Source organism: Cydia pomonella, chromosome 22 (assembly GCF_033807575.1).
Source record: "Cydia pomonella isolate Wapato2018A chromosome 22, ilCydPomo1, whole genome shotgun sequence".
In the NCBI taxonomy this organism is placed as follows: domain Eukaryota; kingdom Metazoa; phylum Arthropoda; class Insecta; order Lepidoptera; family Tortricidae; genus Cydia; species Cydia pomonella.
The window spans coordinates 7465781-7487665 of record NC_084724.1 but is presented as its reverse complement, the minus strand read 5'-3'; the positions used below and the strand labels follow the sequence as shown (position 1 = coordinate 7487665).

Sequence of the window (21885 nt, the reverse complement as noted above, 5' to 3'; positions counted from 1 at the left end):
TTGCAATTCACGTTATTATAAAAGTTGTATAACCGAAAAAAAACGATATTTACCGCTATTTTTAAAACCGATTCGGAGTATTGGTTTCATTCAAGTACTTATCTGCTGTGAGTGGTAAACGATTTTCTTGGCTACCATCGTCATTTTCAATAAGTCATGTCATCGGTTACCGTTAAAATAAGTCAAATCAGCACCTAGTTCCCGATAACGTTGTTTAAAGTAACCTAAGCCAGAAAACTGTTGGCAGTTATACTTATAGTATCGTTAATGTTATAACAGCGCTATCTCTTTTAAACTTGCTAAGACCAGGAAAGAGTAGAAGAGATGTCAGTATTGCTGTTATAAAGACCTCGGTACTTCCCCGAAGTAAGTACTTCAATTCCACGAAAGAGTTTGAACTCTAATTGTAAGAATTAAAAATTGTAGTTGAATGGGCAGACGGGAAGTAACCGGTGTTGTGTTGCCATATATGCATATTTATCTGATTATTTCCAGTTTTTTTGCTTAATTTCGGCACTGGTCAACAAGGTAATACACGACCCGTCTGGCCTAGTCGATAGTGACCCTGCCTATGAAGCCGATGATCCTGGGTTCGAATCCCGGTAAGGGCGTTTATTTATGTCATGAACACAGATATTTGTTCCTGAGTCATGGGTGTTTTCTATGTATGGTTTTTTTTATACTACGTCGGGGGCAACAAGCATACGGCCCGCCTGATGGTAAGCAGTCTCCGTAGCCTATGTAAGCCTGCAACTCAAGAGGAGTTACATGCGCGTTGCCGACCCTAACCCATCCCCCGCTTATGTTTGTATTGTATTGCTCGTTGTTTTGTCTGAGTACCCACAACACGAGCCTTCTTGAGGGGCTTAGTCAATTTTACACAAATGTCCTATAAGATGTCCTATAATGTTTATTTATTATCATTATTCAGGTCGTATTTATTCTTATACAATGTAGACTTGGGTCCCTAATAGTTGAATTTGAATTTGCAATTGTTTAGTTACTTAAAAAAAGTTTAGAACAGATTATGAAATATGTACAAAAAAATGTGCGCGGGGTCTTACGAGGCTAGAAATTAAGAGCTATTTATTCCCTTAAGGGATTATTTTAGAAAATAAACGTATATTTACTTTTTAATTAGATACTAATAAAAATATAGTTACCGGTTGAAAACACCGTGAAACGAAAACGCTCAATTCATACCATGTTGTAGGGTCGTGGCCAATGATAATCGCAAAGCCAAATTTTATAATGTGGAAAGCCCTTAATGTGGATTGGGGACGTCACACACACGTTAAAAAATGTCTACACTACGCTGTAGACATTTTGTTACAGCGTACGGCAACACTGCTCTTTTTAGTAGTTAAAGGTTTTGAACGCGTGTAGTCGCTTGTGTGTTTTTTAATAAATCTCTGGTAAGTTTTTAGAAATGTAATTTTTAACTGAATTAAAAAAAAGCGGCCAAGTGCGAGTCGGACTCGCCCATGAAGGGTTCCGTACCATTTACTACCCAATAATTATTACATTTCCACCAATATTATATAAGCGTCCAGTTTGAATTTTTTTTTTTTAATTTATGACGTATTAAAAAAACTACTTACTAGATCTGGTTCAAACCAATTTTCGTTGGAAGTTTGCATGGTAATGTATATCATATATTTTTTTTTTGATTTTTCATTCCGTTATTTTAGAAGTTACAGGGGGGGGGACACACTTTTTTTCACTTTGGAAGTGTCTCTCGCGCAAACTATTCAGTTTAGAAAAAAATGATATTAGAAACCTAAATATCATTTTTGAAGACCTATCCTTAGATACCCCACACGTATGGGTTTAAAGAAAAAAAAATTTTTTTTTAATTTTTATGACGTATTTAAAAAAAACTACTTACTAGATCTCGTTCGAACCAATTTTCGGTGGAAGTTTGCATGGCAATGTATATCATATATTTTTTTTAGATTTTTCATTCTGTTATTTTAGAAGTTACGGGGGGGGGACACACTTTTTACCACTTTGGAAGTGTCTCTCGCGCAAACTATTCAGTTTAGAAAAAAATGATATTAGAAACCTCAATATCATTTTTAAAGACCTATCCATAGATACCCAACACGTATGGGTTTGATGAAAAAAGATTTTTTGAGTTTCAGTTCTAAGTATGGGGAACCCCCAAAATTTATTGTTTTTTTTCTATTTTTGTGTAAACATCATAATGCGGTTCATAGAATACATCTACTTACCAAGTTTGAACAGTATAGCTTTTATAGTTTCGGAAAAAAGTGGCTGTGACAGAATCGGACAGACAGACGGACATGACGAATCTATAAGGGTTCCGTTTTTTGCCATTTGGCTACGGAACCCTAAAAAGGAGAATATGATTCTACATGCATACGATTCTTCATTGATAACAATGTTCGAATAATCTGATGTTATTTTAAAATTGAATCGCCAGGAATAGGTTATTTATCTTAGGCGAGTAGATAATGATAAAATTGCATACTATTTCTTTGACAACTATTTTTGAAATTTCATTGCCTATATGTTTGAAAACTGAATCCGCTGGATGGCCCAATTTTTACAAGTTTTTATTTAGCTTTCTTTTTTATTTCTTAAGTCGGAAAAGGATACAATGCTGACAGATTTTTTTTATTTTTTTTTTTTGTCAAAATGTTTTTTCTTGCCAAAAACTTATTTTAAGATTAACTTTTCGCTTAACTACCTCCAATGTAACTTTATTAAATATTTAGATAATGAATAAAAAGAAAACATTTCTTGCCTTAAATGGTTATCATAAATTGAGGCTTACCATAAGGACGAGATTTGTGTCCGGCGTCCTTATGGCAAGCGATAAAGTGGGACGTTTTGCCGGCCGCAGTTACAGTTTAGCAATCATTAGTCTATAATGTTACATTCAAACTGTTCTCTGTAGAACAAAAATAAGCGTTGAACTTCCCAAGACGCAAACAGAAACCGGATAGTCATAACATTAAACATGTAACAAAGTATATTGAGACAAAAGAAACCGTTCATAGTAGTTGTATTCACAGTAGGGCCGCCATTTTGAAATAATTCTTAATACTAAATCGGCATAAGAATGCATAGGGGAGATTGGGGAGACTTGATCCTAGTGGATACTTGTTCTCTAAATGATAAAGTTAATAATAATAATTCAGCCTATATACGTCCCACTGCTGGGCACAGGCCTCTTATGCGCGAGAGGGCTTGGGATATAGTCCCCACGCTGGTCCAATGCGGGTTGGGAACTTCACATACACTTTTGAATTTCTTCGCAGATGTATGCAGGTTTACTCACGATGTTTTGCTTCACCGAAAAACTAGTAGTAAATATCAAACGATATTTGGTAGGTAAATTCCGGAAAACTCATTGGTACGAGCCAGGATTTGAACCTGCGGCCTCCGGATTGAACACTTTTGCTACCAACGTTTTCGTAGCGCTACGCTCGTAGCCGATCCCAGCGTTTTCCCGCTTTGTAGAGGAAAGCCACTACAAACAGAGAACCCGCCGAGCGGGTTCCCGGTACTCATTGTGTTTAGTCAGTTGTTTATTAATATTATTAATAATGGTCTTATAATTATTAGGACAGTTTATTAATTTTATTGACCGGTCTACGTTTTGACTAGGGCAATCTGCTTTCGTATGTTCAGACGTTCTCCTCTACAAGTCGCAATGGTTAAATTCGCGTGAAATTTTGAGACGATATTCTATGATTAAATAGATTTTTTTCGATCCAATTTTTGGAGAAGTTGAGAAATGCGATCAGTAGAGGAGAACAGCCGTACATGTGTAAGCATTTTTGCCCAAGTTGAAACGAATCCTCGTTTCGCTCGAACTTCGAGCTCGTTCGGTTAATAAACTTCCCAAAATGCAAACCGAAACCGAATAATCATAACATCAAACATGTAACAACAGTCACTATTGAAGCAAAACAATATGTAAAAAAAAGATTGAATTTGTGTTGACTGAAATTTGACAGCTAAAAGTAGGACTCGCTATACGACCCCATAGCTACATTATTTTGGCTGCCAAAAGCTGACATTTGACAATTCAGCTACCACAAAATTATGGAGTGTGGAATAAAAGGAGGAACATCTCTATGTATGAAAAGTGTCCATCAAAAAACATTAAATAGGCGGCGCCACAATACACCGAATTAAATTTCATAGACCTAGTATTTATATAGATGTGCTATACGCGTGCGCCCGTGAGGGACAGAACATATGCAATGCGACAAAATTAAAAACACATTTTAACATTCCTGACAACATACCCAAAACAACCTACGTAATTTGGTCGGATTATTTGTTGCCCCTCCCTCATTTCATCTCTATATTATTATACCTCTATGGTTCATGTAATCCATGAGCCTACCTAGCGCCACCGGAGAGACTAGGAACTATTATTTAAACCTAAAAGTTGGTCACTTTTGCAATAGTTCTGCCATAAGAGATTTTCCTCCTTTTAATTTCACACTTTATAAATATATGTAAAACGTCATCCAACTAGGCTGTCAAACCGCATGATTTTTATTAGGCTTTACACATATTCTAAAATCAATATTTATGCATTAAAATATTTTTTTTCCAGATACTATACAATATGAAGCTCCTCACAATTTCCATGATCATATTCGGAGCCATAGCCACCAAAGAGGCCTCAATAGTCCCCAATAAAAAAGATATATATGTCCTAGACCAACCAACATCTAATAACATATACATATCCCTATTGCCAATGGAAACCGTAAGCAAAAATACTGAAAAATTACCTAAAGAAGAATTTGACATTTTACGTCAACAAATGAAAGAGATTATGAAGAGGATGTGTGGCCAAGATGTCAAGTCGGGAGAAATGGACTCTGACGTGTATACTTGCGCGATTAAGACCGTCACTTTCTTCATTGGGTGTATACATATGGATACCGATAATTTGAAAGGTAGGTACTAGCTTTTAAAACATTTTTAGAAATGGGCAGAAATAAATTTAAACATAGAAAGATAAATTCAAATGTTGTTTACTTGGAGAAGGAGGTCTGCCGATTTATACGGGGGAGGGGGACGTCAAATGTAGCCATCTCAGATAAACGTCAGCCCATACAATACATATGACCATTGGCCGAGGTTTTCGACAGAGGGGTAAGCTTTTAAAGGCATCTCCAGTTTTTAAATCCTTAAAAATTGTTGACGCCTTAAGACATGCATAAATAAAAAATTGGGATGAACATTTAAAGTATATAACGTATATCTTATAATAACATAGTTTTCATTGCTAGAAATTTTAATAAAACATGTTTATGTAAGTATACATATATACTTAAAGCTATGTTAGAATACACATTTAATACAAAGAAATATTTACTAGGGCAATTTTTCTAGAAGTACCTAAATAGTGACCCCCTTATTCATAAACGTGTACTAAAGTTACGATGCCGCTGATCATCGTTTGTCCTTTTCCGACGTATTGGTATGATGGAAAGGGAGTAACGATGTTCAGCGGCATTGTAACTTTAGTACACGTTTATGAATAAGGGGGTTAGTAATTAGACATAATAAGTACTTCTAGAAGCATGCAAATCAACACAATGCCTTTTTAGGGTTCCGTAGTCAACTAGGAACCCTTATAGTTTCGCCATGTCCGTCTGTCTGTCTGTCTGTCTGTCTGTCCGAGGCTTTGCTCCGTGGTCGTTAGTGCTAGAAAGCTGAAATTTGGCATGGATATATAAATCAATAAAGCCGACAAAGTCGTACAATAAAATCTAAAAAATTTTTTTTTAGGGTACCTCCCCTACACGTAAAGTGGGGGTGAATTATTTTTTTCGCTTCAACCCTAGAGTGTGGGGTATCGTTGGAAAGGTCTTTCAAAACTAATAGGGGTCTTCAACAAACATTTTTTGATAAAGTGATGAAAAAAAACATGTCCCCCCCCCCCCCCCTCTAACTTTTGAACCATAGGTCCAAAAAATATGAAAAAAATCGTGGAAGTAGAGCTTAAGAAAGACATTAAATGAACACTATAGCGGACATGATCAGTTTAGCTGTTTTTGAGTTATCGCAAAAAGTTTCCCCTTCATAGTAAAGATACTTACTTTAATTAGGTACTGATTATGCAAATTTGCCTATTTGTTTAACTCGGGTGAAAGGTACCGTTTCATGCCTTGGTTAACAATTTACTATACTTTAAGCTCCAGTTTAGCTTATTGTGACGGAAGAGTAACTACGGAACCCTACACTGAGCGTGGCCCGACATGCTCTTGGCCGGTTATTTTGTGTTAAATTTGTTAAATATCAAATCATGTGTCGAAAGATGGCAGTAAATTTACTGTGGATACAATGTTTTCTTTGGCGATCCACCTCTATTTCAAATTCTCTTTGGTGATACAAAGAAAAATGAGAGAGTAGAATTTTTACATACAAATTTCAACTTTTTTGTATAACAATTTTTAGCAAACAAAAACCAACAAAACCAAAATACCAAAGGAGGTTTCATGTAATTTCAGCAAGTTATTTAAAAATGAGAGCATAACTTCGATTACAGTACATATGGTGCTACTTTACCGCACCAGTGCGATAATTAGCATATTACGTGACTATATCGAAAACTTAAAGGGCCATATGTACTGTAAAACGTTGTACGATACACGTGCAAATAGGTAATTCACAACACGTGTCGATATAAACTTGTATCGTAATGTACTATTGTACAGTCGAGTTCATAAATATACATTTCTTCACCTTCCATAGCAATAAAGTGAAAAAATGCATACATATTTATGAACTGGACTGTATGTTTGGGACTCAGGTAAACTTTTTTTTTTTTCAGATACAGTTGAAGCAGACCCGTTCATAAAATGCCTCAGCCAAGCTGTGAGCGTGTTCGTGAAATGCGTTATATCCAACCCATCGTCTGCAGTACTTGATAATTACGCTTCCGATGTAGTTATTCATATGAAATAGTTTTTTTTATACGAATAAACATTGCTAAGTAACGTTGTTGTTTGAAATTTGGCGACAGGGATTGCGTCTTAAGAAGTAGGTAGATCTGTACCCCTAGTGTAAATATTTTCGACAGCGAAACGTGACGTACGCGTTTGCGTTAAGTGTCATTTTGTATGAGATTTTTGACTTTCCAAAACGTCCCGCTTGGCGCGCTGGTCAAAAACCCATACAAAATGAGACTTAACGCAAACGCGTACGTCACGTTTCGCTATCGACTAAAATTACACTAGGGGTACAGTACCCCTAGTGTAAATTTTATCGACATCATACCGTGACGAACGCGTTTGCGTTAAGTCTCATTTTGTATAGGATTTTGAGTTTCCAAAACGTCCCGCTTGGCGCGCTCTTTCTAAATCCAATACAAAATGAGACTAAACGCAAACGCGTACGTCACGTTTCGAAATCGAATTTATTTACACTAGGGGTACTGATCGTCCATACAAAAAGAGAAAACGTTTTTCCACTTCTAAACATTTTCCATTTTCCATGATTTTTTAGTATGTTATTGACACAATGAAAAACTAGGTTTATAGGTTTTCGTTTGTTTAAAATATGCAAAAAAAAAATCTGCCCTCCGGACGGAAAGTGTCAACTTTGCTCCCGCTGCGCTAAACGAAGTTGCCGCTTTCAGCCTCCGTCGAGCAAAAAAATAGTATGCGCACCACGGGAGGAAACATAGGACATTCTATCCCGCATGTTTGCCATCCTCGCGTTCGGCTCGGGTAACAATTTTACACGCGGCACGCAATTTCCTACTTTTTTTCCCTTGGGACACAAATAACTATTAAAGCGAAACCTATAAACCTTCAATATATTAGGCTGAAGCAATCGCCATCAAAATCAAAGTAATTTGTTAAGATTTAGTGGAAAACGTTTTCTCCCGAAATGGAATTTCATAGAAAAATTACCGTTACATCGTTAGATTCAAAAAGCTATTCTTTCCTCTTAAGTTACAAATTCACTTTTTGCCTCTCTTTCTAACCGCCATATTTGCTAGAAAGAGAAATAACGAACTTGTACCTTACTAAAACTTGACTCTGCTGAGGCTATTCCTTTGGTTCACACAGGGACAGACTAACCTAACCTAATCTTTGGCTCAGAAAAACCACAAACTCATTTTATAAATTGGGTTTCTTTTAAATCTTTTTTAACCCTACTAATATCATAAATGCAAAAGTAAACAGATTGTAAGTTTTTTTTTTATATCCGACTTCCATAGTACTTAACTCCACCCCCTCTTTTACCCCCTTAAGGGATTATTTTTGTAATAAATACCTATATCCTTTTCCGGGACCAGAAATATCTCTGTACCAAATTTTATCTAAGTTTTTTCAGTGGGTACGTACGTGAAGAGGTAACCGACAGAATTCCTTTCGCATATACACCGTGGGCCAATTAAGCCCGACAAATTTAAAAGATGTATTCTTGACCGCATTTAGTGACTAAAATGTCATACAAAGTTTCCTGAAATTTTTATTGTTTTAGAGGTAATGACAAGTTTTGAGAAAAATTGTTTCCGTTATAACTTAGTGAAAAACGCCTTTTTAGCTGTGACGCTGTCACTATGTGAGTTGGTTTAGACATAGCTATTGCCAGACATTAAAGTTATAAAGTGAACTCACAATTTGTATTTGTAAATAAATAAATAAACTTTACAGTACATATGGTGCTACTTTACCGCACTAGTGCGAAAATTAGCATATTACGTTACTGTGCCGAACATTTAAAGGGCCATACGTACTGTGAAACGGTGTACGATACATGTGCGAATAAGTAATTCGCAACTCGTGTCGATTTAAAACACCCCCTTCGGTCGTGTTTTAATTTATCGCCACTCGTTTCGAATTTCCTATTTTTCGCACTTGTATCGTAATGTACTATTACTTATTCGTTGTAATGTTTGTTTTTTTCACCAAGGTGTATAAATAATAACGTAACGTGTCGTGTGCAGAATGATATGATTTTCGGCAAAATGATAATCTGAAAACGCAAAAAACATTTTTTTTCCGGCAATTTTTTTTTTGTTGTCGAATTTCGTCTAAACTCCATAACATTTTTAGTTCCTTATGACCTCAGAAATGCGTGATTAAAATATGTCGGACTTAATTGGCCCACAGTGTATAATAGCAGGTACTTATTTCTTATTCCTCTACACGATGGCCCAGCGCAGGCAAGTGATATTGCTATCTCATTCCACCGCATAGCTGCGTCCCTTAGACTGGCCTACGCTGGGCTATCGTGTAGAGGAGCCCTAAAACGCTGACCTTCAGCATCCTCATGAGCCCCTCGAGCTCCTGCACGAGGTGTTTCCGGAACTCCTGCAGCGAGGACAAGTGCCCATCCAGCTCGTCTTTCTTCTAACACAGGACTCTGTTCCGACACCAACGGTGGCGCCGAGCTCGACCCAGTAGCTGATGCTGAGGCTTTTATTCAGAACTTATACTGACGTGTCTTGCTTCTATTTTCTTATAATATATATGTGTTTGTGCACGTATAGTGAAGCCGTTAACCACGTATAGTACGATGAATTTTATCGACAAATCACCCACCATACCTATTTCAACCATTTTAAAAATGCACCCTTCCTAAATTTTATGGCGCCAAACACGACTGCACTTGGTTAATGTACCATTATCTGTCTATTTACTTGTCGCACATTTAAAAAATAATAATCATTCGATAGCTTATTAACTAGGGCATAAATTTCAAGCATAAATGTCACAGAGAATTATACACAATCACTCGAGAAATAATAACAAAGATAAAAATTGTCTTCAAAAATTTACTTTTATTACATTTTATTTCTTTCTTCGAAAACGAGGTCGTTGACCTGTGCTTTTTTTATTGCTTAATGATACAGGCTATGCCTTCCTCTACGAGACAGGCTATGCCTAGTGTGGAGGTCAGTATAACATGTAACACTGTTTAAACTTATATTTGTCAAATAAACAATTTGTATTTGTTGTATTTGTATTTGTAGTACATGATATCAGCTAAAACTTGATATCAAAATGATAGCCCTAGTTAAAACCCAAACCCAAGTTGCACGAGTCCAAACAAGACTTTCTTTTATGAGCGTCAGCTTAGTTCTAAAGGAATAATTTCCCGCCGCCCGAATTATCATTTGGAACTAAAACAACTTAGTTCGACGCACATTACAGAAGGTCTTGTTTGGACTCGTGTAACTTGTGAAATGTTTGATCGAAAGAGCTCGTAAATTCTGAGTAGGAAAAACATAAAATTTATGAAAAAATACAATATTTATGAGTGTTTTTTTTTTAAGAAAAGCTCATAAAAAGCTGTATGCCTCTCGGAACGTAAGACAGGCAGCAGGCACCCTCAGTTGACGTGGTGGACCAGCATGAACAAACTCAGAAAAAAAAGGGTAGTCTTAGCGCTGAAAAATTAGGAGAGCCGACTCCATCTAAGGTGAGATGGAGCAAAGAAGAAGTGTTGCCCTGAAGGATGTAATAATAATAATAATTCAGCCTATATACGTCGCACTGCTGGGTACAGGCCTCCTCTCATGCGCGAGAGGGCTTGGGCTATAGTCCCCACGCTAGCCCAATGCCGATTGGGAGCTTCACATTCATCTTGAATTTCTTCGCAGATATATGCAGGTTTCCTCACAATGTTTTACTTCAACGAATAGCTAGTGGTAAATATCAAATGAGTTCCGAAAAACTCATTGGTACAAGCCAGGATTTGAACCCGCGACTTCCGGAATGAAAGTCGGACGTGGATGTGGATAACTCGGCCACCACCGCTACAGGAGGACATAATTCTATTTTGAAGAGGTTCTTCTACTGTAGAAAAATATTAGGTATGTAGAACTGGATTTGGATAAGTTTAACTAATACATACCTTGAGCATCCTCATGAGCCCCTCGAGCTGCTGCATGAGGTGTTTCCGGGACTCCTGCAGCGAGGACAGATGTCCCTCGAGCTCATCTTTCCTTTGTCGAAGGGCCCGAAGTTCGGAAACTAATGGAGGGGCTGAGCCTGAACCACTAGCTGAGGCCTCAGCTTCTTGTTGACGTCTGTTCAAAATAATAGTACATTACACCAAATACCCGAAAAGTATGGATTGAAGGCCAAGTAGTTTAGAATAGATATACGTGGCAGGAAATCCCTGCCGGAGTTAAACACCCATTGTCAGCGGTCTCACTAAAGTGATATTATAGACTTAGGCCCGGCGCCCACTATAAATAAATAAATAAATATTATGGGACATTATCACACAAACTGACTAAGTCCCACAGTAAGCTTAATAAGGCTTGTGTTCAGGGTACTTAGACAACGATATATATAATATATAAATATCTTATACCTTTAAACAAGCAATTCTTGTATATATATATTTCTGTGATCTCGGAAACGGCTCTAACGATTTCGCTGAAATTTGATATATGGGGGTTTTTGGGGGTATACAATCTATCTAGATTAGTCTTATGTTTGGGAAAACGCGTGTTTTCGAGTTTTCATGCGTTTTTCTTTCGACGCAGAATATGGTCGCTAATTTCGTGTTGCCGGCCACTGTCCGTCTGGTCCAGCGGGTTAAGACGCGGACTGCTAAACGAGTGTTACGGGTTCGAATCTCGCCCGGTGACTAACTTTTGTTTTTTTTTTATGTTCAAGTTTATATATAATTTTTGTTGTTTTAGACAAGTTTAATTTAGTAAAAAAATGACCTATGTAATAAGAGAAATTGATAATAGATGGCGTTACTCTGTGACAAGTGCTGTAAGGTAAAATCGATTGTAAATAATAATAATTGTCAGTTCACATTTTACTTTTTAAGTTTATGTAGATTATCACCTATACACCACCATATTACAATAAATAGTTATAACCGAGCAAAGCTCGGTCGCCCAGGTACTAAATACTTAAATACATAGAAAACACCCATGACTCAGGAACAAATATCCATGCTCATCACAAGAATAAATGCCCTATCTAACTATCTATCTATCTATCCATCTAACTATCAGGCAAGGTATCCTTCGGCATTTTGCCGAGGCGCCGTCAGGCATGCCAAGGCGTCCCCAGGCATACCGAGGCGTCCTCAGGCATGCCGAGGTGTGCTTGGGAATGCCGAGGCATCCCTCTGTCATTCTCAGGCATACCAAGCCAAGGTGTCAGATATATCAAACATGCTAAGAACGCCCCGGCATCTACAAGCACACCTGGGCATGCCTGAGGACGCCTCACTATGCCTGGGGACGCCTTGGCATGCCTGAGGACGCCTCGGCAAAATACCGAAGGATCCCTTGCCGTGCCATGCTGATAGTGGGCGCCGGGCCTAATAGTCACTCAAAATGTTTTTCAACCTACCCATGAGCTTAACAATAGGTGCCTAAAATTGTCAAAAATAAAACTGGAGATGCTTCGGAAAGATCGAACTACAGGCCAATATCTTTAGCTACGGTATCCGCTAAAGTTCTGGATATGCTGCTTGACAGCCTGCTATCAAAACATCTTGAATCGCATGATGCACAGTTTGGGTTCAAACCCAATGTATCAACGGAGTGTCATTCTCTGTTTCAAGCATACCGTCCAGTATTATAATGACTAAAAACTCCAAACACAATTATATATAAGCGTTGTTTTATCAAAGAGTTGCTATGGCCACCTCTTGTCTCCATCATCAGATCACCTCGATGGTACAATCTTGTACCATATTATTTAATATTGCATTGTCACCCGACTTACTGTATGCAAATTTTCAGCTTCATCGGACGGTTTCCGAAGTGGGCCAAATTTAACTTGCAAGATTTGATTACAGTCCAATCAGACAGACAGACAAAAACTTAGTAAAAGCTAATAAAATACAGTGATATTTTTACCTGAGCCTCGCAATTTCCCTCATAATCTCCCTATTCTTAGCCTCGAGTTGCGAGATCAGTTCGCGCTGCTGCCGCGCCGCGTCTACTTCAGATCCTTCTGATGACGATCGACCCTGCAAAACGTGCGATATTCAGTGGCGTAGGCAGGTATGGCAAGATGGCGCCACTTACTGTGGCTACAAAATCTTCACACAATCCACCTCTATTTCGAATTCTCTTTGCAACTACATATTACTTACATAATTATGCGTAAAAATTCCAAAAATACTCTTCTAGATTCGAGATCGTTAACTAACTTCAAGATCGTGGTCGAAAAATGGATTGAAAATTTTGAAGATAACTTACATTATTAGTTATATTTTATATATGAACATAGCAATTTAAATTGTAAAAATTAGTAAAAAACTTACAAGTTCTGGAGTAAGCGACGCTGACCGCCCTGCTCGCGGCTGAAAAACATTTTACTATCAATTTTTCTGCGTATAAAATCATTAATACGTAATATAACGAATACTCATTATTGCACGCCTGAAATAAGTTTTTGGCAAATATTTCATTTTTGGGACAAGCTTTTATCGCTGACTGTACTTTTCTTTCCACAGGCAACTAATACTCATCGAGACAATTCTAAAAACCCCAAACACAATCAGGTTGCGTTGTTTTATCACAGTGTTCCGATGGCTACCTCCTGTCTCCATCATCAGATCTGCTTGATGGTACCATAATATTGCATTGTCACCCGACTTACATATGTATGCAAATTTTCAGCTTCATCGGAAACCGGGAAGTGGGTCAAATTTAACTTGCAAGATTTGTCCCATACATACTAACAGGGCAAGTTAAATAAAATCTTGTAAAAAAAGGGCCCGGTCACTTTAACCAGTTATTGAATTACAACTCATGAAAATTGAACTAAGATTCAAACCGAACAAATGGAAAAATATTTTGTGAATTCTTATGTGGTCCTATATGGTTACTGAGTGCCGGCGAGTCGAACGCTACCAAACCAGTCTAAAATGTGTCCTCGATATGCGTAACAAAGGCGCGTTATCGGAGAGCGCACCTACTGTTTTTTTTAGCGTTGGACTAGCCCGCGCTCAGGTGCCAATTAGAATTATACGACCCTTTTTTGCAGGTAGTGGTACGCGCGGTTTTAGTTAACAATAGACAAAAGATTAGCCGCTCGGGGCATAGAGAAATAAGAAGTAATAGAGCTCACTCCATACATCAGTTTTGGGACCAAATGCTTATTATTTTCGCAGTCGACATCTAGCATCGAGTAGCGGAACTCTCAGTACTGCTACTCGACAATAGATATCACGGCAAACAAAAAGTCTAACGCTCGACGATTTTCCGCTAATATTATAACTAGAGTAACCGGAACTCTATTTTCAACTCCTACGCTTACTCTGGTTATAATATTAGCGGAAAATCGTCGAGCATTAGACTTTTTGTTTGCCGTGATATCTCTAGCAGTACTGAGAGTTCCGCTACTCGATGCTATATCGACTGCGAAAATAATAAGCATTTTGTTCCCAAAACTGATGTATGGAGTGAGCACTCTATTACTTCTTATTTCTCTATGCTCGGGGCCAGCTTCAAATCGAACGATTACACCAAAGCTTTGTAGAAGGCAATATATTCACAACATTTTTAAAGGTACGTACCATAGTGCGATTTTCATGCGCCAATCGCGCGGCGTATCGCGCGATCAGTCGGTGCTCGTCGTCCACCCCACGCGACAAATGCTCTGCTATGCCTGAATTAAAAATAATGGGTTTTAACAAATATAAACGCTTTAAATAACGACCGGTCTGGCCTAGTGGGTAGTGAACCTGCCTATAAAGCCCAACTCACGAAAGGTTCCGTACCATTACCATTACGCAAAAACATCACGTTTGTTGTATGGGAGCCCCACTTAAATATTGATTTTATTCTGTTTTTAGTATTTGTTGTTATAGCAGCAACAGAAATACATCATCTTTGAAAATTTCAACTGTCTAGGACTCTAGGTACCACGGTTCATGAGATATAGCCTGGTGACAGACAGACTGTGGAGTCTTAGTAATAGGATCCCGTTTTTAATCATTTGGTACGGAACCCTAAAACAGTTTACGAGCAAGTGTGATGAAAAAAGTTTTATTGCTAACTATGAACCAGAAATGTAACACAACTTACTGCGATGGGTAGACCTAGACGATCGGGAATCCAATGAGCCCGTGTTGACGTATCCCGGCGCATATTCCGGAAAACCGTTGTGTGCCGGTACGGGAGAGGGAGGTCTGAAATATTCAGATCAATTCAGAACATTTTCCCGGCGTTTTGCCACGGCTCATGGAAGCCTGGGGTCCGTTTGACAACTCATCCCAAGATTTGGCGCGGAAAGTGTAACATGGGATTTGGGTTCAAGCCTGCTATGATTTAGATACACGAGGACACAGTTTGATTTTCAACCTTATTGCAGCTATATAAGGTCTTTAGTTTACCTACGCGATAAGACCGAGATTATGGCGATACTTTCTTATATCCGATGTTCTCCTCTACAGGTCGCAATTCTCTACCAATTCTCGTGAAATTTTGTGAGCAGATTTGATATTTGTTTTGTGTTTGACGATTGACGTTATGTTTTTTTTTAACGGCAGAGGCATTGGAGTTTGTCAGGTCTACAGCTCGAACTTTGCTCTCGTGTGACACATACAACTATTCACCTCAGTAGTGAGAACATATTAAAGATTAAAAAAAATCAACATCAAGTTAAGTTTTTATTCTTGTATTCATGGCCTTCACTAAATTAAAAAACTATTTTTCACGTCAGCAGCTCGAACAAGGGTCATTTGCTGCTTAAAAACAGCGGGCAAAATCGCATTTTGCTCACCGAGTGAGACAAAATAACATTCAAGTGACCTTTAGATTCGAATGTCATTTCAAGGTGCGTGGCCTAATACAAGTTCGAAATATTTGGATTCTATTGTCTTTATCCCTTTCACGTCCTTAGCAAAAAGAAAGAGACAAAAAAGTGCATACGTAATTCAACGGTATATTGACGGTTTATAATAGACCCCCGAAATAAGTCAGACCGCATCGTTCCAAAACACCCTACGAGTCTTCATTCGTAATAATTATTTACACCGTGTCCAATAAGTTCGAATACAGTTATGATCCTTAATAAAATAAATTTACGCGTAGTTTATGTTATGAAAATTATATTAAATGAAAGCCACATTTATATACAATATTTACAACAAATGTTTTGGAATAACTCCACCTTTAACTTTTTTTACAAGTTTCAAACGTTTCTCAAAAGAGTCACAAGCGGCACGCACCGCATCCATCGGCATATCGTCCCAAATTTGCACGATAACCTTTTTAAAATGGCTCAGGTTTGCGACTTTATAATTATTTAGTTTCGAGAGCATGTATGACCATACGAAATAATCTAGTACGTTTAAATCTGGAGAACTTGGTGGCCATTCAGTTTTCGGCAAAAAATCGGTCAAATTAGCCTTGCACCAAGCTTGAACAGCGTTTGCCGTATGCGACGGAGCTCCGTCTTGTTGGAAAACATAATAATCGTCTGCAAACATATTTTTTAAATTTGGGGCAACATTTTTCTCCAAAACCTCCGATTTATAGTATGCCGCATTGATTTTGACGCCTTTATCAATAAAAACTAGAGGCAGTTTGCCCCTCTTACAAAGAGCACCCCAAACCATCACTTATGGTGAGCTCTGGAACCTAGGCACATTCTTTTCATACTCTGGAATGTCTTCTATCCGTGCTGCCCACAACCGGTCGTTCTGGGCGTTATGAGGCTGCTCTAACACAAAGAGTTTCTCGTCTGAGAAAACAAATTCGTCACCTGCGTGCCAAGAAAGTATGGTGCTACATCTTTCTACTCTCTTTTTCTTGGTTGCATCTGAAATGCCATGTACTTTTCGTTTTTTATAAGCATGACATCCAAGATCTTTTTTCAATATATTATGTACAGATCCCCTGGAAATTTTCAGATCAGCAGCTAATTTTCTAATAGATCGGTGTTTTTTCCGCCGAATTCGCTCTCTTATAGCCTTTACCACTTTTTCAGTTCTAGCTGAGCGGGGCCGACCGGATCTTTTCCTGTCCTCTGTAGAAGAGATCTCTTTATACCTTTTTATAGTAGTATAAACCAGATTCCGTTTAATTCCATGCGGTTGTAACGCCTTGAATATAGCACATGGCCTATCGCCTTTAAGGAATTTTCTAATAATTTCTTCACGAACGTACTTCATCGTGTATTCAAGCCAAACTAAAAATACGTGACTCATGAAATTATAGTACTATGTTTATGTCAATATACTTTTTAAATTAAAATAAGAATTTTATATCCAGCGATCCGTATGTCTATACAGCAAGTGCTAAAAGTTTGTATTCGAACTTATTGGACACGGTGTAATAAAATAAAAGTTTAAAATTTAATAAAAACACCAAATTTTACGTATTTTATTATACAATCAAAACAATGAAATTATACAAATTTACGCAATTGTTACGCAGTAAATAATTCTACTTAACTACTTTTAACGATCTCTACTATAGTTGACAAATAGTAGTATCCGCAATTCGGACCGGATCTTATAAAGTTTTTTTTTTTTACAAAAAAAAAGTTGTCGATTGAACTGTCAATTGACTGTAGTACTTACACGATATGACTGAGGTTGAGGGTGCGCTCCGGGCGGTCAGGGTAGCGAGGGACCTGGGTTCGAGCCCGTTCGGGTACACACCGGAATGACTTGCGCAGCGTTGCTCCGATTTGCTTTGATGGAGATTTCTGGAACAAAAGTAATTATTTAGAAATTTCATAAATAAATAAATATTATAGGACATTATTACACAAATTGACTAAGTCCCACAGTAAGCTCAATAAGGCTTGTGTTGAGGGTACTTAGACAACCATATATATAATATATAAATATTTATTAATACTTAAATACATAGAAAACCACCATGACTCAGGACAAATATCCACGCTCATCACACGAATAAATGCCCTTACCAGGATTTGAACCCGGGACCATCGGCTTCATAGGGAGGGTCACTACCCACTAGGCCAGAAGGGTCGTCAAAATGGGTCGTGGGTTATAATAACCGCTTACCATCATGCGACCTGTATGCTTGTTTGCCACCGACGTAGTATCCAGCCGAAAATTTGTCAAATGAAAAACATGAACTTACATAATGCGAGTATTCCTTGACCTCGTGCTCGTTGGTGTGGCCCTGGGAGACTCTGCCGCGCCAGAAGCAGTCCTGACAAAGTGTGTAGTTGGCACAGCGCGCGCAGCGGTAACGGAAACCGGTCAGGGAGCTGAGGCGACACGCGGAGCAGGCCAGCGGGTGGACCACTGTGGATAATAATATAAATTTTCTCAAACTTGTATTGAAATGTTGTCATGACTTACTTCAAATTAGGTCCAGAAATACTACATATCAGGTGGCATGGGTGAAGATGATATGTAAAGGAATTTCATACTGCCTTACACACCTAGGACTGTAAAGCAACCTTCTTTTGTTTTTAAACGTCAAATTATGGCACGTCTTGGCATTCAACCATAAAAAACCTATAAGCAAAATTCTGCCAGTATGCTTTTTTTCATTTTTTTGTCCTTTTTTTTCTTTTTTTTGTTTGTTAAATATTATTTTATGGATTCAAAGGGGAACAAAAATTTCATTATTTTTGCGCTACGACGCACGGTTTAGGAGATACAACCCCAAAAAGTTTTTTTTTTTTTTTCAGTCATGCAGAAATCTTTATAGGGCTGTATCTCCTAAACCGTGCGTCGTAGCGTATAAATAATAAAATTTTCGTTCCCCTTTCGGTAACCACAAATAGCGCCAAAATAATTACATTTTTGTTCCCCTTCAATACCCCACGCACTGAATAACCTATCACATTAGGACATGAAACAGTCATCATCATCATCCTATTTTTTTTTTTTTTATTATTTCATTGCAAGTTTGAGAAAAGCACTTTACAAATCTCGGCGGGAAACGGGGTTGCCGGACGCTTATCCCTATCCGGCCGCTTATCTCTATCCGACCTCGCTACCCTTCGTTTCCCGTCCTCTATAGTAATGTACTATTTCTCAAACTTGCTATGAAATGATGACATGACTTACGTCAAATTAGGTCCGGAAATACTACATATCAGGTGGCATGAGTGAAGATGATATGTAAAGGAATTTCATACTGCCTTACACACCTAGGACTGTAAAGCAACCTTCTTTTGTTTTTTAACGTCAAATTGTGACACAACGTTTTGATATCCAACCATCAACTAGCTTCAGTTAGCTTGGTACGGTGATTTGTTGTGCATATTCGTTGCTAAGCAACGGCGGTTGCGCATCGCGCAGGCGTGCGGACTGGTTGTTTTATCACAGAGTACCCATGGCCACCTCAAGTCTCCATCATCAGATCAGCTCGATGGTACCATAATATTGCATTGTCACCCGACTTACATATGTATTCAAATTTTCAGCTCAATCGGAAACCGGGAAGTGGATCAAATTTAACTTGCAAGATTTGATTACAAACAAACAACGGTCAGGTGAAAGTAAATAAAAGCTTTTAATAGCAATACAGATTAATTGAAAGCAACCCCTTTCTATATATTATTCATAAAGCACTTACCATTTTCAACGCTTGCCAGTCTATGAAGTAGTGGAAGCCAAACAAGACAAGGCGGACCGGGATCAGACATCAAAGTGTCCAGGAAATCGTTCACAGTTATCTTGCCGTTCTGCAGATAAACAACACATTATTAAAACACATTAACACAATATCTGGTCTACCCATATTATGTAAGTGCTAATATGTCAGTGTTTCTTTTTTGTGAAATCAAGTGTAAAAATATGGGTGCACATATCTTACTCAAAAATATGGCCCCAGAAGCGACGTTTGGCGTGGGCGACGTGGGCCACCGGTTACGGCCTCGCGGTCCGAGGGGCCTCGCGCCGCAAATAAGTATATCTCGGACACAACGTAAAAATGTTCGTTATTTCTTTCGCCACCAGAGGGCCTCGCTAAATGTACCTTGCCCACATAAAATGTTGGTCTTGCCCCGCCACTGTATGTCGCATAGCTCTTATGTTGGCAAATTAAGACCTATGGGAGATATTTTTGAGCAAGTTTATGCAACCATATTTTTACACCTGACTGTACTTCATCTACAGCAATTATCATCGAAGCCGTTGCCGTCAGATAGCTGTCAGATTGTTCCATTCAGTCGCTATTTGGTTGAACTTGGACAACGCAAGGAGATGTCAGAACTGAATGATAAGCATTAACTTTCATCAACACGACGTAACCGTTAGACAGTTGTCAGATAGATGAATATGTACAGTGTCAAGGAATGGCCAAAGCTATTGCTGAATAGCGGGGTCTCTGACATAGCTATAAGCAGACTAGCTCTATAGCTCGTCGGAATAAGGTAACTGCACAGACTTTGCAAAGACAAAGTGGCAAAGTGTGAACATGACCTTAAATTTTCTATAAAAATGTGACGTTTATTATGGCACCACATATGTCAAAGTGGGTGTAGAGCTTGGTGAGACTACTCGTAAAACACCTCTCTTAGATAGCCAGCTTCATCAGCAGGCCGCAGCCGTAAGATAGTTGTCAGATTGTTTACCTGGTCGAATATAGACTCACATACGGCCGCCGACAAAGCCAGCACCTCCCTTAGATAGACTTATAACTTATTTAATATTTATTTATTAATAGCTTTATTAGCAGGCCTTCGCCGTCAAATAGTCGTAGTTGAGATTTAGCAGGCCGTAGTTGTGAGATACATGTCAGAATGAATCTTACCAGATTCAAATAGGAATGAGAAAAGCGCCAGCGAATGATTATAGCTTAACGCTGGGGAGTCAAAAAACTCTCACATAGTCAGCTTCATTAGCAAGCCGCAGCCGTCTAACAATTATCTAATTGTCAGATTGCTTACCTGATTGAAAATGAACAGTAACAACGCGTCGTCATAGCTGAACGATGGGGATTCATACGCGGCCGCCGGCAGACAGCACTTCTCAGATAGTCAACTTTATCAGCCGACCGTAGCCGTCAGATATCTTTCAGATTGATTACCTGGTTGAATATAGACAACGCCAACGAATCATCGTAGCTGAACGACGGGGACTCATACACGGCCGCCGGCAGAGCCAGCACTTCTCTTAGGTAGTCCGATAGCCTCTTCATCAATAGGTGGCCGTTGCCGTCAGAAAGTTGGGAGAAGATATCTAAAAAAGACTAAGTTTTTAATTGAGTTTCTCCGTTATCTGTATACTATAAAAATCACTTGCTTTTCAAGTGATTTTTACAGTTTTTAATTGATCAACATTTTAGTTTACTTAGGTCCGATTCCAAAAACAATCTAATACTTTGGTGTCAAAAAAACGAATATTATAGGGACATTCTTACACAAATTGATTAAGTCTCACGGTAAGCCCAGGCTTGTGTTATGGGTACTCAGACAACGATATATTTAATGTACAAATACTTAAATACATAAACAGATGGTTTTATTATAGGGCAAGTACCAGAACGTGCCAGTTTTAACATCGTATTAAAAGAACACAAAATAATCAAGTTTATGTTCGTTATAGTTACCATTATATTAATAATAATAATTATTATTATTATATTAGTTACTATGTAAAAAAAAACAGCCAGCAATAAAAACTGGATAAAAATATCAAATATGGCACTCGCAAGAAGCGCTGGTGGCCTAGCGGTAAGAGCGTGCGACTTTCAGTTCGAAGGTTGCGGGTTCAAACCCCGACTCATACCAATAAGTTTTTCGAAACTTATGTCCGAAATATCATTTGCTATTTGCCAGTCGCTTTTCGCTGAAGGAAAACATCGTGAGGAAACTGGACTAATCTCAGTAAGGCCTAGTTTACCCTCTGGGTTGCAAGTTTAGATGGCAGTTACTTTCGTAAAAACTAGTGCCTACGCCAATTCTTGGGGATAGTTACCAAGCGGACCCCAGGCTCCCATGA

At 38.4% G+C, this 21885-nt stretch overlaps 2 protein-coding genes across 2 annotated transcripts in view; one reads left to right on the top strand and one right to left on the bottom strand.

Moving 5' to 3' along the window:
• The window catches only part of LOC133530151 (dystrobrevin beta-like), a 59811-nt gene that overhangs the window by 23589 nt on the left and 14337 nt on the right, over positions 1-21885 (bottom strand). The window contains exons 5-13 of the mRNA XM_061868009.1: positions 20972-21123; positions 19517-19625; positions 18065-18231; positions 17533-17660; positions 15032-15135; positions 14521-14612; positions 13264-13302; positions 12854-12966; positions 10873-11047 (exon numbers count right to left, since the gene is read on the bottom strand). Coding sequence (XP_061723993.1) covers positions 10873-11047; positions 12854-12966; positions 13264-13302; positions 14521-14612; positions 15032-15135; positions 17533-17660; positions 18065-18231; positions 19517-19625; positions 20972-21123 — 1079 coding nt within the window. The remainder of the gene's footprint in view (positions 1-10872; positions 11048-12853; positions 12967-13263; positions 13303-14520; positions 14613-15031; positions 15136-17532; positions 17661-18064; positions 18232-19516; positions 19626-20971; positions 21124-21885) is intronic.
• LOC133530372 (uncharacterized) lies at positions 979-6998 on the top strand. Its single transcript, XM_061868283.1, has 3 exons — positions 979-1415; positions 4601-4949; positions 6833-6998. The coding sequence occupies exons 2-3, from the start codon at positions 4613-4615 to the stop codon at positions 6964-6966; spliced, it is 471 nt and encodes a 156-aa protein (XP_061724267.1). The 5' UTR covers positions 979-1415; positions 4601-4612; the 3' UTR covers positions 6967-6998.